General features: G+C 48.0%; 1 protein-coding gene across 1 annotated transcript in view; it reads left to right on the forward strand.

Annotated features, from left to right (window-relative positions):
* Positions 1-8,666, forward strand: part of TRMT12 (tRNA methyltransferase 12 homolog (S. cerevisiae)) — a 12,781-nt gene extending 4,115 nt beyond the window's left edge. The window contains exons 2-5 of the mRNA XM_015428015.1: positions 1,583-1,781; positions 1,867-2,017; positions 6,424-6,619; positions 8,013-8,666. Of these exons, the coding sequence (XP_015283501.1) occupies positions 1,583-1,781; positions 1,867-2,017; positions 6,424-6,619; positions 8,013-8,453 (987 nt within the window). The 3' untranslated portion in view covers positions 8,454-8,666. The remainder of the gene's footprint in view (positions 1-1,582; positions 1,782-1,866; positions 2,018-6,423; positions 6,620-8,012) is intronic.
* Positions 8,667-13,501: the final 4,835 nt, after the last annotated feature.

Genomic DNA, 13,501 nt, shown 5'->3' on the forward strand with positions numbered 1-13,501 from the left:
AAAAGCAGAGTCAGGGGTCAGTCCAAAGGTTGCAAGTCCGGTGTTGTGGTCGTGACATGTTGCTTCCACACTTCTGCAGGTCTCCTGGTCTGATTTATATAGGATTCCCTTAACAAGCCCTATTTGCAGTCATCTGCTTGGAAGTGCTTCTGTAGTTACACAGAGCTGTCATCAACAAGCAGCTGATGCCAAGTCAAGAGCCGAGCACTCTGGTCTACACATCTTTAGCTCTTGCCAGAGCCTTTGCCATTTGACAAGCAGGGTTGAGTCTGATGAGCTGCTTACAGGCAGCTGTGGTTCGTCGGCTGCTTCAGAGCTGAGCGTGGGTGGCTCAGGGTCAGCAGCTGTCACTGAACCTGGAGGCTCTTGCTCCTCTGGCTCCTTAACCTCAACTGGTCCAGGGCCAACTGCACACAGCTCCCCGACTCCTGAGGAGTCTTCGGCCACGCTAGACTCAGGCTGACCCACGGCACTTGCCTTGCTTGATACTATTGGCTTAGTTGCTCTGGTGTCACAAAGGGACTGACCTGTCTTGAACCGAGCAGCTGTTTGTTAATGGAATGCTTTCCAGTCTCGGAATGCGAGAGATGATGTCCATCAACATGTGTACGGGAAGCCAAACCCCCTTGTCCGGCTTACCTAGCAGGCAAGAGATGAATAGTCTTTGAGATATTTTTTCACTGATAACTCACTGAAAATGTCGAGACAGTGTGTGACTGCAATAAAGAAGGCCAATGCTATGCTGGGGATTATTAGGAAGGGTATTGAAAACAGATCAGCCAATATCATAATGCCCCTATATAAATCAATGGTGAGACCTCATTTGGAATACTGTGTGCAGTTCTGGGCACCACACCTTAAAAAAGATATTATAGCTTTGGAAAAAGTGCAGAAAAGGGCAACTCAAATGATAAAAGGGTTGGAACACTTTCCCTATGAGGAAAGGTTAAAGCGCTTAGGGCTCTTTAGCTTGGAGAAAAGACGACTGAGGGGTGACATGATCGAGGTTTATAAGATTATGCATGGGAAAGAGCAGGTAAAGAAAGAGGTACTTTTCTCCCTTTCTCACAATACAAGAACTCGTGGGCACTCCATGAAACTGCAGAGCGGTCGGGTTAGAACGGATAAAAGGAAGTACTTCTTCACCCAAAGAGTGATTAACACATGGAATTCACTGCCACAGGAAGTGGTGGCGGCTACAAGCATGGACGGCTTCAAAAGGGAATTAGATAAGCATATGGAGCAGAGGTCCATCAGTGGCTATTAGCCACAAGGTATAGCTAGGGGCTCTGGGGCAAGTGATGCTCTGTCTTCTTGGTGCTTGGGGGGGGTCAACAGTGGGAGGGCTTCTAATGTCCTGGCCCCACTGGTGGACCTCCTGATGGCACCTGGTATTTCTGGCCACTGTGTGACACAGAGTGTTGCTGGATGGGCCTTTGGCCTGGTCCAACATTGGCATCTCTTATGTTCTTATGTTCTTATGAGTCTTGCCGCTAATGTTTGAATGAGATCTGAAAATGGAGGGCACTGAGAGCAAAGCTAGAGAGAGGTCACTAGCTAATCATTTGCATTTCTTTCCCAGAATCCCATTCCCTCAAAATCAGCTCAGGTCTGCTCGCCCATCCAGAAACTGCGCGGAGAGCTGGTGTCTCTGGTATTGGGCCATGGGGCTGCCTGGTCTGAAGAACTGGAAAAAGATCTGCCTAGCTCCTGGCAGCGGCATGGGGACCTAGTCCTGCTGAGTGAGGACAGCTTCAGAGCGACGCTGTGGGGAGAGATGGGTAAATGGAAAATGTGGTACTTTGCCGGGCTGTTCTGGGCATCCTCCTGCCTTGGCAGACCCATCGAGGCTGGGCTCTCTTTCAGGACAAGAGCTCTGGGAGACGGTCGCTGGTGCGATGGGAGCCAAACGTCTAGGAAGGCGTGGCCGTGTACGGTCAGATTCCTTTCGATCACCCGCAGTCACCTTGTTGTTGGGGGAAGATGGCTGGGTTGAACACGTGGACAACGGAATCCGGTCAGTGCAAGATTCTGCCCCCTTCTTTATGCAGGGGCTGGGCTGCAAGTTACGCAGGAGATTGATTGGACTTTCTGATTCTTTTTCAGTTTTTTTTTTTTAAACCCTGAAATGCAGATGCAAGGGACGGCCAGTTTAATTAGAACGTATCTGTGCTTAATATTTTTTTTCTCTGTACTGTTTTCCCAGTCAAAATCATTTATTCCCTAAACTGCTGTTTGCCTGGGGGGGCGGGGTGTGTGGATTACAGTATCTTTTTTCTCTGTGGGAAAACAGCCTGGGGGCATTTATGTGATTCTGACTGAGAAAACTGCACCAGGAAGTGACCAAAGTTAGCAGCCCTCCCTTGCTACTCCAATCAAAACTGGTAATCCTCTGCTACTGCATTTAATTTGGGAGATAAGTGCACGGACCTTGGGCAAGCCATAGTTCTGGCACAGCTGTTCTTGAAAAAGAGCAGTTTCTGTCAGAGCTCTCTCAGCCCCACCTACCTCAGAGGGTGACTGTTGTGGGGAGGGGAAGGGAAAGGAGTTTGTAAGCCGCTCTGAGACTCCTTTGAGTAGTGAAGGGCAGGGTATAAATCCAATATCAATGATAAATCCAAAATCCAATGTCAGAGCTCTCTCAGCCCCACCTACCTCACAGGGTGTCTGTTGTGGGGAGGGGGAAGGGAAAGGAGTTTGTAAGCTGCTCTGAGACACCTTTGGGTAATGAAGGGCGGGATATAAATCCAATCTCTTCTTCTCTTCTTCTTCTTCAATATCTTCTCTTCTTCATCTTCATATCCCCTACCACCACTGCCACCCATGAACCTTCTACTGAGTCAGGTCATTGGCCCATCATTGTCAGGATTGTCTACTCTGACAGGCAGGGGCTCTCCAGGGTCTCAGGTTGGGGGTCTTCTGCATTACTGGCTATCTGCTCTTTTTAATGGGATTTGCCAGGAATTCAAGCAGGGACCTTCTGCACGCTCAGAAAATTCTCAGCCTCAGAGCCACAGCTCCACCTGTGTCCTTCGTTCATTTCACTCAGTTCAGAAATAGTATCTCTTAAGGTTCCTTCTTTGTTCTGTAGCTTAAGCCAAGGAAATGTGCCATGTTGAGGTAAACGTAGGCTCAGTGCCTGCTGGCTGATCAAAGTATGATACCTCTTCTACTGGATACTGGGAAGTAATTTTTGATATGCAAAATTTTGATATAGTTTTAAGGGTTGTGTACTTCGTTCATTTCACTCAGTTCAGAACTAATATCTCTTAAGGTTCCTTCTTCGTTCTGTGGCTTAAGCCAAGAAAATATGCCATGTTGAAGTAAAAGTAGGCTCAGTGGCTACTGGCTGATCAAAGTATGATACCTCTTCTCCTGGATACTGGGAAGTAATTTTTTTATATGCAAAATTTTGATATAGTTTTAAGGGCTGGGGAAAGGGGGCAGCTGTACTTCACACAACATGCTTACTAAGAAATAAATCCCACTGTACTCAATGGGGCTTACTTCCAAGTAAGCATGCCTAGGATTATTTATTTAAAAATATTTCGACTTCTCACTCTCAACGAAATATTCCTTAGTATTGAAGCTTTAGTTACTAGGGTCACAGCCTTAAGTTTTGAATGATCAAGGGTCTAGTTCTCATAGAGGCAGTAGACCCATGTTTGTTTCTTCACCCCTTCAGACTGCAGACCAGGCTGGCCTGACTCCTTAAAAACTCTTCCCTGCACATAGGAAACTGACATACCAGGGAGAAGACCGGTTCCATTCAGATCCCATCACTCCTAGCATAGCCAGAGGGCCAGAGGGGAAAACCTTTTTTCCCCAGTATAAAAGCTGGTTGGAGACGGGGGGGTTGCTCCTTTTTTCAAAGAATACTCAACATTATCCATTATTCGTGATTATTCTTATTCTTGTTTCGAATGCCTGAATCTGAAGAAGGGCCGGTCAAAAATAAGATATAAGCCTCCCGTTTACTCCAGAGATACTGCTATTGGTCCATTCGGATCCCATCACTCCCAGCATAGCCTTTTGGGTGGCCAGAGGGGAAAACCTTTTTTCCCAGTATAAAAGCTGGTTGGAGCCAACCCAGTTAATATTCTAGTTAAAGTAGTATTTGGGGGGGGGGGTTGCTCCTTTTTTCAAAGAATAGCATTATCCATTATTCGCAATTATTCTTATTATTGTTTCGAATGCCTGAATCTGAAGAAGGGCCGGTCAAAAATGAGATATAAGCCTCCTGTTTACTCCAGAGATACTGTTATTGAATATATTTCCGAAAGACTTTGATAAAGCAGATAGGTATTTGATAGTTCATATGTCGACAGCTGCAAGGATAGTATATGCCAAATATTGGAAAATAATGGAAATACCAACGAAACAAGAGTATGTGAACAAGCTATTTGAAACAGCGGAAAATGACAAACTGACTCTGGAGATGAGAGCCGGCACAGAATGGACTTTTCAAAAAACTTGGAAGAGATTCTATGATTGGTATAATGTAAACGTAATTGATGGATGAATGTAGTAATTTGAGAATGCAGAAAAGATAAGCTTAGTAAAATAGATAATGACTTCACTTGCCTACTTCTTCTCCTTCCTCTCTTTCAGGACTGGTGTGGTTTAGGGAGTGAAGTTTCTGACTATGATCAGAGAGACCCAGATTCAAATCCTCATTCTATCGTGAACCTGGCTGGGTGGCCGTAGGCCAATGACTCACTCTCTAGCTAACCGACTTAACAGGGTTGTTGTGAGAATAAAATGGGAGAAGAGGCCATGTGTGGTCCTTTTAAGTTCGTCTGAGGAAGGGGAATATAGGGATAAGCCACCGTAAGCCTCCTATTCTGGACGGTGGATACACCCACTCCAGCAGTCAGCAGTCCCCTTTTTATTTTTTGCAAGTGAAAGCTCTACATTTACAAGGCCTCGGCTTTCCGCTCTCGGGGTTCGCTTCGGCATGCACCCATATTCAAGTCAGTGATTCCAAACACAGCTTGAAATATAAATCAAATTTATTAAACTTAAGGTGTGTTGCAAAGCATAAACCACTCATTCACAGGGAAGAAGACAGAAAAATAAAGCTCACTGTTATTACATAAAATCTGCCTGACTGAAATTTTAGACTTTATAAAGGGAGCTGCGGTGGCTCAAGTGGTTAAGGCGCTGAACTGCAGGCTGTGGAAGGTCAGTAGTTCAGCAGTTCGAGACCCGAGTGCGCCGCATGACGGAGTGAGCTCCCGACTCTGACCCCCAGCTCCTGCCAACCTAGCAATTCGAAAGCAAGAAATTGCAAGTAGATAAATAGGTACCACTTCAGTGGGAAGGTAACAGCGTTCCGTGCGCCTTGGTGTTTAGTCATGCTGGCCACATGACCACGGAAACATCTTCGGACAGCGCTGGCTCTTCGGCTTTGAAACCGAATTTGACTGGCTTTCGAGCAAGGGAACCTTTACCTTTATCTTCAAGCATCTCTGAATGGCATTCCTTGGTCATCTGTTTTACCAATCCGATAGGATACAGGCCCTCTTCATGCTTAGCTGGTATAGCATGGAGACATCCCAAAGTGAAAAAGGGTACAGAGTAGCCATCCAGTGCACATTAAGAAACTGTCTTTTTTAGCAATCAGTGCATTGTCCAGCAACTCAATAGCCAGTCAGGGGCGAGCAGTTAATTAGTGTCTGCTGTGAGAAGAAAACTAGGAAGGAAGGATAGCGACTCTATAGACAGTCTCCCAAGGTCCAGTCTCCAAGGAACAGACACTGCTCACAGGTGTTACTAATCAGCAGAGGGAGCACTTCTAAATAGGCCAGAATCCCAACAACACTTATAGTTCTGAAGGAAGGTCTGGTCACCTCCATAGAACCTGGAGCCTAAATTATCAAGTTCCTTACAGGGAGATTTTAAAAAGTAATAATAACCATGGCTGTAAACCACGTCATTCTTAGCAGATAAGTAGATGCCCAAGCAGAAATGTCAGTGCTGGTGTGGTTCCACAGACAGGAAGCATTGTGGGCTGGTCTTGGGTGGAATTGGTTTCCCAGCACTTGCTGCTGGGTGGTTCTGGCTGATTGGGAACTTTCCCCTCCATCCTTCAGACCTTCTGTGTGGTGTAGTGGTTAAGAGCGGCAGACTCTAATCTGGAGAACTGGGTTTGTTTCCCCACTCCTTCACATGCAGCTGCTGGGTGACCTTGGACCAGTCACAGTTCTCACAGAGCTGTTTTCTCAGAGCTCTCTCAGCCCCACCTACCTCACAGGGGGTCTGTTGTGGAGAGAGGAAGGCGATTGTAAGCCGCTCTGCGAGCGAAGGGCGGGGTATAAATCGAACTCTTCTTCTTTTCTCTGGCCTTAGTGAGAAATCTCTTTTTCCAGTCCTTCCCCTGCACTGTTGAACAGCAGGACAAGCCCAAACGGTTGCTCCCAGAGCTTGCAGCCAGCCGCTTTCCCCTCCTTTGTCCTCAGGGATCGGCTATTTCACTCTGCCCTACCTGGTTCATGCCGGTGCTGCTTTCGTTCATGCTTGCGAGTGGAACCCCCATGCTGTGGAAGCCATGCAACAGAACCTGCAACTGAATGGTGTTCGGCATCGGTGCCGCATTCACCAGGGAGATAACCGGAAGGTAAGTGGTGAGGAAAGTGGTTTGAATGGGAAGTGGCCATCATTCCAGCACCAGGGCCAGGCTGGGAAGTCAAGGAGGCTTCCCCCCCCAAAGCAGCTTCCTGCAAAGACGCGTCGATCTTGCTCACTCCGCTTTCTTTCTTGCCTGGCAGTGCATCATCATTTCTTCCCCATTTCCCAGAATTTTAATTTCAAACTATGGGTACCTATCAGAGAGACAACGGCTACATGGCAAGCCGGGCTGACTCTATTAAGGAGGTGACCTGAGATGGTTTCCCCAAGTGGCAGGTGGGGGGGGGGAGTTTGGTGCCCTCCCGTCCTGACTGCCATCAGCTTCCTGCTGGCTAGTGCAGCTGACTGTCTCCCCTTGTTGTTGTTCGGTCGCACAGTCGAGTCCGACTCTTCACGACCCCATGGACCAGATCCCGCCAGGCCTTCCGGTCTTCCGCTTTCCTCTGAAGTTTGCTCAATTTCATGTTCGTTGCCTCCGTGACACTGTCTAACCATCTCATCCTTTGCCGTCCCCATCTTCTTTGACCTTCAATCTTTCCCAGCATCAGGGTCTTCTCCAGTGAGTGCTCCCTTCTCATTTGGTGGCCAAAGTATTTGAGCTTCAGTTTCATTATCTGGCCTTCCAGGGAACAGTCAGGGTTGATTTCTTCTAGGATTGACTGATTTGATCTTCTTGCAGTCCAAGGGACTCTCAAGAGTCTTCCCCTACCTGGGAACTAAAGGAGACCATTCTCCTCGCTCCCAGCCCCCCAAAGCCTTTTTAAAAATTGCACAGAACCTATACTGCTCAGTTCCCAAACTGAAGATTTGGCTACCATTTCTGTTTCCCAGAACAACCAAAATGGTAGCTGAACTCTTGTGAGAGAAAACAATCTTGCAAGAGTTCAGGAAGCCCCGGAGTTTGGTATGATCCGTTTCAAGAGGCTTAGAGCAGAAACAAGAGAAGGAGGATTCTATCCTTCCGGGGGTCAACTGCTGTGAAGGAGTTGGAAAGGGAGATGGGGGTATTCCTGCAGCCTCCGGCTCTGTCACAACTCGAGCCACTGTTGTGAGTTAGTCAGCCCAATACTATGTGCGTTCATTCAAGAGTTATTTCCACTTAATTTAGTGGGGCTTTCTCCCTGGCAAGTGTGCGTACGGCTGTAGCCTTAAGACCATTTGGGGCTATCTTTTTCTGTGTTCTGTACAGCTGTCCTTAGCTGGTGATTTGGAACCCACAAACAGTTTGGCACCTATTGTAAGGCACACACACACCCCTCCATGTTGTAAAAGTTTGAGATGAATGGTGTGTCCCAGATCTGAAAGATTTGATCAAACAGCATGTTGAGGCTTTTCCTCTGTTCTTTTTTCTTGTCTGATCTCATTCTCTCTCATGTCTGCAGCTGGAACTGCGAGATGTGGCCAACAGGGTGAATCTGGGACTCATCCCAACGTCGGAGGAAGGCTGGCCTGTTGCCTGCAGGGTCTTGCGAAAGGACGTGGGAGGGATCTTGCATATCCACCAGAATGTAGAGTCCTTTCCTGGGAAGGCCCTTCAGCCAGGACAGGATCTCCAGCTTCCGGTGTCCAAGAGTCAAGAGGACAAAGGGGTCCAGGGGGGGAAGGATACGGTATCAGGGGCTGGTAGGAGGGCCCTGTGCCCCACAGCCCACACGACGTGGCAGAAGTGGGCAGAGGATACAGGAACCCAGATCAGGACGTTGCTTCAGAAGTTGGATGGGAAGCCGTGGCAGACAAACGTCCTGCACATTGAACTTGTGAAATCCTATGCTCCCCATGTGCACCATATAGTGCTAGATCTGGACTGTCGCCCCCTTTCATAGCACCCAGGGGCAGCCCCAGAACGTCCTCTTCTCTTCACGGCAATGAACAAGCAAAGTCTCAGTGGAAACGAGGCCGTGCACAGGTGGCAGGCTCAAGGTCAATGAAAAGCTGGTATCGTTGGGACCTGACCTGAATGGGCCAGCCTAGCCCAGTCCCATCGGATCACAGAAGCTAAGCAGGGTCAGCCCCGGGCTGTGCTTTGATGGGAGACCACCAAGGAAGTCCAGGATCGCCATGCAGAGGCAGGCGACGGCAAACCACCTCTTGTCCTTGCCTTGAAAACCCTAAGTGGTTGCCGCAGGTCGGCTGTGACTTGGCAGCACTTTACACACGCACAGTTTGGACAGGGTCAACCTTCCGCAGCCTTTGGAGCTGCCAGAGGAAGAGGTCAGTTGTGATTTTGGCCTTCTGAGCCTGCTTACCTGTTGGCTGGAACAGGAACAAATCGATACATTCATTCAGTTCACTGTATCCAGCATGCTCAAGTTCCTACAAGCCAGGCTTCAGCAGTACGTGGATAGAGAACGGCCAGAAATACAAGCTGGGTTTCGAAGTGGCAGAGGAACTAGAGATCAAATTGCCAACATTTGCTGGATTATGGAGAAAGCAAGGGAGTACCAGAAAAACATCTACTTCTGCTTCATTGACTGTGTGAATCACAACAAACTATGGCAGGTCCTTAAAGAGATGGGAGTACCAGACCACCTCACATGTCTCTTGAGAAACCTGTATAAGGGTCAAGAAGCAGCAGTTAGAACCGGATATGGAACAACTGATTGGTTTATCATAGGGAAGGGGAAGGGGAGGGACCTCAGTGGGGTGTCATGCCATACAATCCACCTTCCACAGCAGCCATTTTCTCCAGGGGAACTGAACTGTGTCCTCTGGAGATCAGTTGTAATTCTGGGATGTTTCCAGCCACCACCTGGAGGTTGGCAACCCCAGCAGGACAGAGGGAGGGGGAAGACAGTACTGATGACAGTCTGGGTGCCAGCGAACACAAGGAAATGTCCTGTGATTCACATAATCCTGTATAAAAAGCCCCAAGGCATTAATTATGAATAAGTTTTTGTATTGTTCAAATAAATAACACTGCCTAATGGCTTCTCGGTTCCTTTCCAAAACACCTTTCCAATTCAATTAAAGTTGACTTGAAATAGACCCCAGATTCAGTATTCTGTGTGGACAATCTTGGCCCTTCACGTGGTGCTGTTTCCATATGTGAGAATCCAGCATGGTATCGAGGTTGATGCCAGGAGGCCCAGATTCAAGTTCCCCCTCAGCGATGAAGCTCACGGGGTGACCTTTCGGCCTTGTCATGCTGTGGCCTAACCAATGTTCCCTCTAAGTTGTGGAGTCTCGTGAGCAAAAATCCTACCTTGTGAGCAACTGGCATTAAAGTTGTGAGTGAGCAATTTGGCTACTGCATAAATTAGTTTGCTCTGGGGCCGCCTTTCCTGAGCTATGACAAAAATGTGTGAGCTGGAGGCTAAAAAACCGTGAGCCAGCTCACACTAACTCAGCTTAGAGGGAACACTGGGCCTAACCAACCTCACAGGTGGGTTGTGACGATCAACTAGGATGCGGCGGGGGAAAGGAACTGAGCTGGTTGAAAGAAGGGTAAGATAAAACCGTAATAGATAAATGTGTGCAGCTGTTGCCTTGGTTGGAAGCAGGCCCAAAGCAGGAATTATTGGACAAGAGGAAAGCAGGGGGAACACATTCCCTTTCCCAGAGGAGTCCATGCCTTCATCCTGAATTGTTTGTGTGGAGGTATATTTAAGAGTACAACCTACTTTACTCTTTCCCATGACGCCTCTGTGTACCATAGAGTGAAGACAAAAGTTGCTCTGGACAGCTGAGCAGAGAAGGCCTCTTACTCTACCTTCCCAGAACTTCACTGGACTTGATACTCCCTTGTGGAGGGTAAAAGAGCGAATTCCTGTACGTACAAAAAAATGTGTAGAGAGAGCAGGGGTATGCTCTCCTGAGGACCAAAAGGCGGCAATTCTACTCTCATTTTTATTACTCCCTTCCTTCAAGGAGCTTAGGATAGCATTCATGTGCCTCTTCCCCATTTTATCCTCACCACAACCCTGTGCCATAAACTAGCCTGAGGAATAGTGGATGTCCTACAGTCATCCTGTGAGGTGCATCGCTGTTTAGGATTTGAACCTCGGTCTCCCAACCTAAATAATAAATAAATAAGAACCTAAACAGCATGATAAAAGGTAGAGACATCCCCCTGCCAACAAAAGTCTGCATGGTCAAAGCAATGGTATTCCCAGTAGTCATGTATGGCTGCGAGAGTTGGACTATAAGGAAGGCCGAGCGCAGAAGAATAGATTCTTTTGAACTATGGTGCTGGAGAAGACTCTTGAGAGTCCCTTGGACTGCAAGAAGATCAAATCAGTCAATCCTCAAAGAAATCAACCCTGACTGTTCCCTGGAAGGCCAGATAATGAAACTGAAGCTCAAATACTTTGGCCACCAAATGAGAAGGGAGCACTCACTGGAGAAGACCCTGATGCTGGGAAAGATTGAAGATCAAAGAAGATGGGGACGGCAAAGGATGAGATGGTTAGACAGTGTCATGCAACGAACATGAAATTGAGCCAACTTCAGAGGACGGCGGAAGACAGGAGGGCCTGGCGGGAGCTGGTCCATGGGGTCGCGAAGAATCGGACTCGACTGTGCGACTGAACAACAACAACTCCCAACTCTGACCCAACACTGACTGCTGCACTGCACTGCACTGCTCCTTGCTCTCTTCTAATGTTTGCAGAAAGGGCTCCTATCCTGTTGGCCTTTGGCGATGGGACTACAGTTCCTGGTTGAGCATAAGAGGCTTTCAAGACTGTGGCTCAGTCTGGGATGCACAGACTATGCCCTTTGCCTTAATCTAACCTTCCCCTGCTTCAGGAGTACAATGGGTGTTGCAAACTCCCAGCTTGGGCGGCTCCGCGGTGGAACTTTCGGCCTGTCCTCTCTGTTATCATTGCCCAGAGATAGAGCCCTAAGCAAATGGAAGGTGAGTCATGGTTGGCCAGCGTTCTGTTTGTTCTGGACACCACCTCCCAGCTTCAGAGGATGTGTTAGCCGAGTCTCAAAACCAGACCTGAGAAGAAGCAGATGCCAAGGGGAAGATCAGGAGCGCAAGCAAAGAGACAGACGGAGGGGGAGGAGACTTGGAAGTCCTCCTCGGCAAAAAAGTATAAAGCAGGTTTTGGGCTATTCTCAGGCCTGGACCCCACCTACATAATCTCCTGCTGGGTTTTGTGTGTATTCATGGGGAGGAGTTCCTGCCTTGCCGGTGATGCTGTGCAAATATGCTACCTGTATGCACCTTGGAGCAGGCCAGCCCACCTTTGCTTTGCTCCTGTGAGGCTGAGTTTGACACAGTTAGTGCTGTATGTCTTTTTACATGCACAGTATTCTCATGTTGTTTTTCAGCTGCAAAAGCACCCGAAGTAGTTCATGATAACGAAGCAGCAATTGACAATTCAGGCAAGGCACTGATGAATTTAGAACTGCAATTGGCCATTACAAAAGGAGAAGAGAAGAGATTGGATTTATACCCCACCCTTCACTACCCGAAGGTGTCTCAGAGCAGCTTACAAACTCCTTTCCCTTCCCCTCCCCACAACAGACACCCTGTGAGGTAGGTGGGGCTGAGAGAGCTCTTGACAGAAACTGCTCTTTTTCAAGAACAGCTCTTATCAGAACTACGGCTTGCCCAAGGTCGTCCAGCCAGGTGCAAGTGGAGGAGTGGGGAATCAAACCCAGTTCTCCCAGATTAAAGTCTGCACACTTAACCACTACACCAAACTGGCTCTCCTACACCACTACACCAAACGAGTACAATGGCGATTAAGACAACAGTATGACATCAGAGCTATACAATAGTTGAGGAAAATCTGAACAGAAAAGGCAAAATGAAGTTGTTGGGGCTTTATTCTCCTCTACAGGGCCAGTTACAGGTTTTGCAGTGGGCCTGGGCTGACAGTGCCTGCGTTCCTTTGCCTGCCACTGGACTGGCCCCCCCCCCCCCCCCCCCCCCTTCCCCCCCCTCCGTGTGGGGGTTTGTAAAATTCTACTTCGTGAGCTGCTGGCATTAAAGTGAGCGAGTGATTTGGCTGCTGCATAAATGTGTTTGTTCTGGAGCCATCCTTCCTGAGCTATGACAAAAATGTGTGAGCCAGAAGCTAAAAAACTGTGAGCTAGCTCACACTAACTCAGCTTAGAGGGAACACTGCGCACCCACCCACATGCCCATTCCCCACTACTTGCCTGTGCTTCCTTCCCCACCAGTTTGTTGGCTTGTAAGCCTTCCCAACACCTGTGCTACCATATGCTTGTCCTTCTCACACACCCTTTTCACTTACAAAGTTTGAGTCCAGTGGCACCTTTAAGACCAACAAGATTTTATTCCTGGTACAAGCTTTTGTGTGCATGCACACTTCTTCAGATACATTGAAACAGGTTTACCAAGCATTACCTATAGCGTGAGGGTGGGTTGTTGCCAGGAAGGGCCACCTAGAGTCAAGATGCATAAGTAGCTGAGCAATTATAGCTAAGAAGACTGGATTAAAGCAGTTGGTTTAAAAAAACAAACAAACCCTGGAGCTGCGGTGGCTCAAGTGGTTAAGATGCTGAACTGCAGTTCAGGAAGAACGGCTCCAGAGCAAACTAATTCACGCAGCAGCCAAATCAGTTGCTCACAGCTTTGATGCCAGTAGCTCACAAAGTAGAACTTTTGCTCACAAGATTCCACAGCTTAGAGGGAACATTGGCTAAGTCTGGATTAAAGCAGTTGGTTAAAAAAAAAAAAAATCAATCCCTGGAGCGGCGGGGGCTCAAGGGGTTAAGATGCTGAACTGCAGGCAGTTTGAGACCCGGGTGCCACATGATGGAGTGAGCTCCCATCTCTAGTTCCAGCTCCTGCCAACCTAGCAGTTCGAAAGCAAGAAATTGCAAGTAAATAAATAGGTACCACTTTGGTGGGAAGGTAACAGCGTTCCGTGCGCCTTGGTGTTTAGTCATGCTG

This window comes from Gekko japonicus, unplaced genomic scaffold, assembly GCF_001447785.1.
Source record: "Gekko japonicus isolate JY-2015 unplaced genomic scaffold, Gekko_japonicus_V1.1 scaffold1022, whole genome shotgun sequence".
Taxonomy (NCBI): domain Eukaryota; kingdom Metazoa; phylum Chordata; class Lepidosauria; order Squamata; family Gekkonidae; genus Gekko; species Gekko japonicus.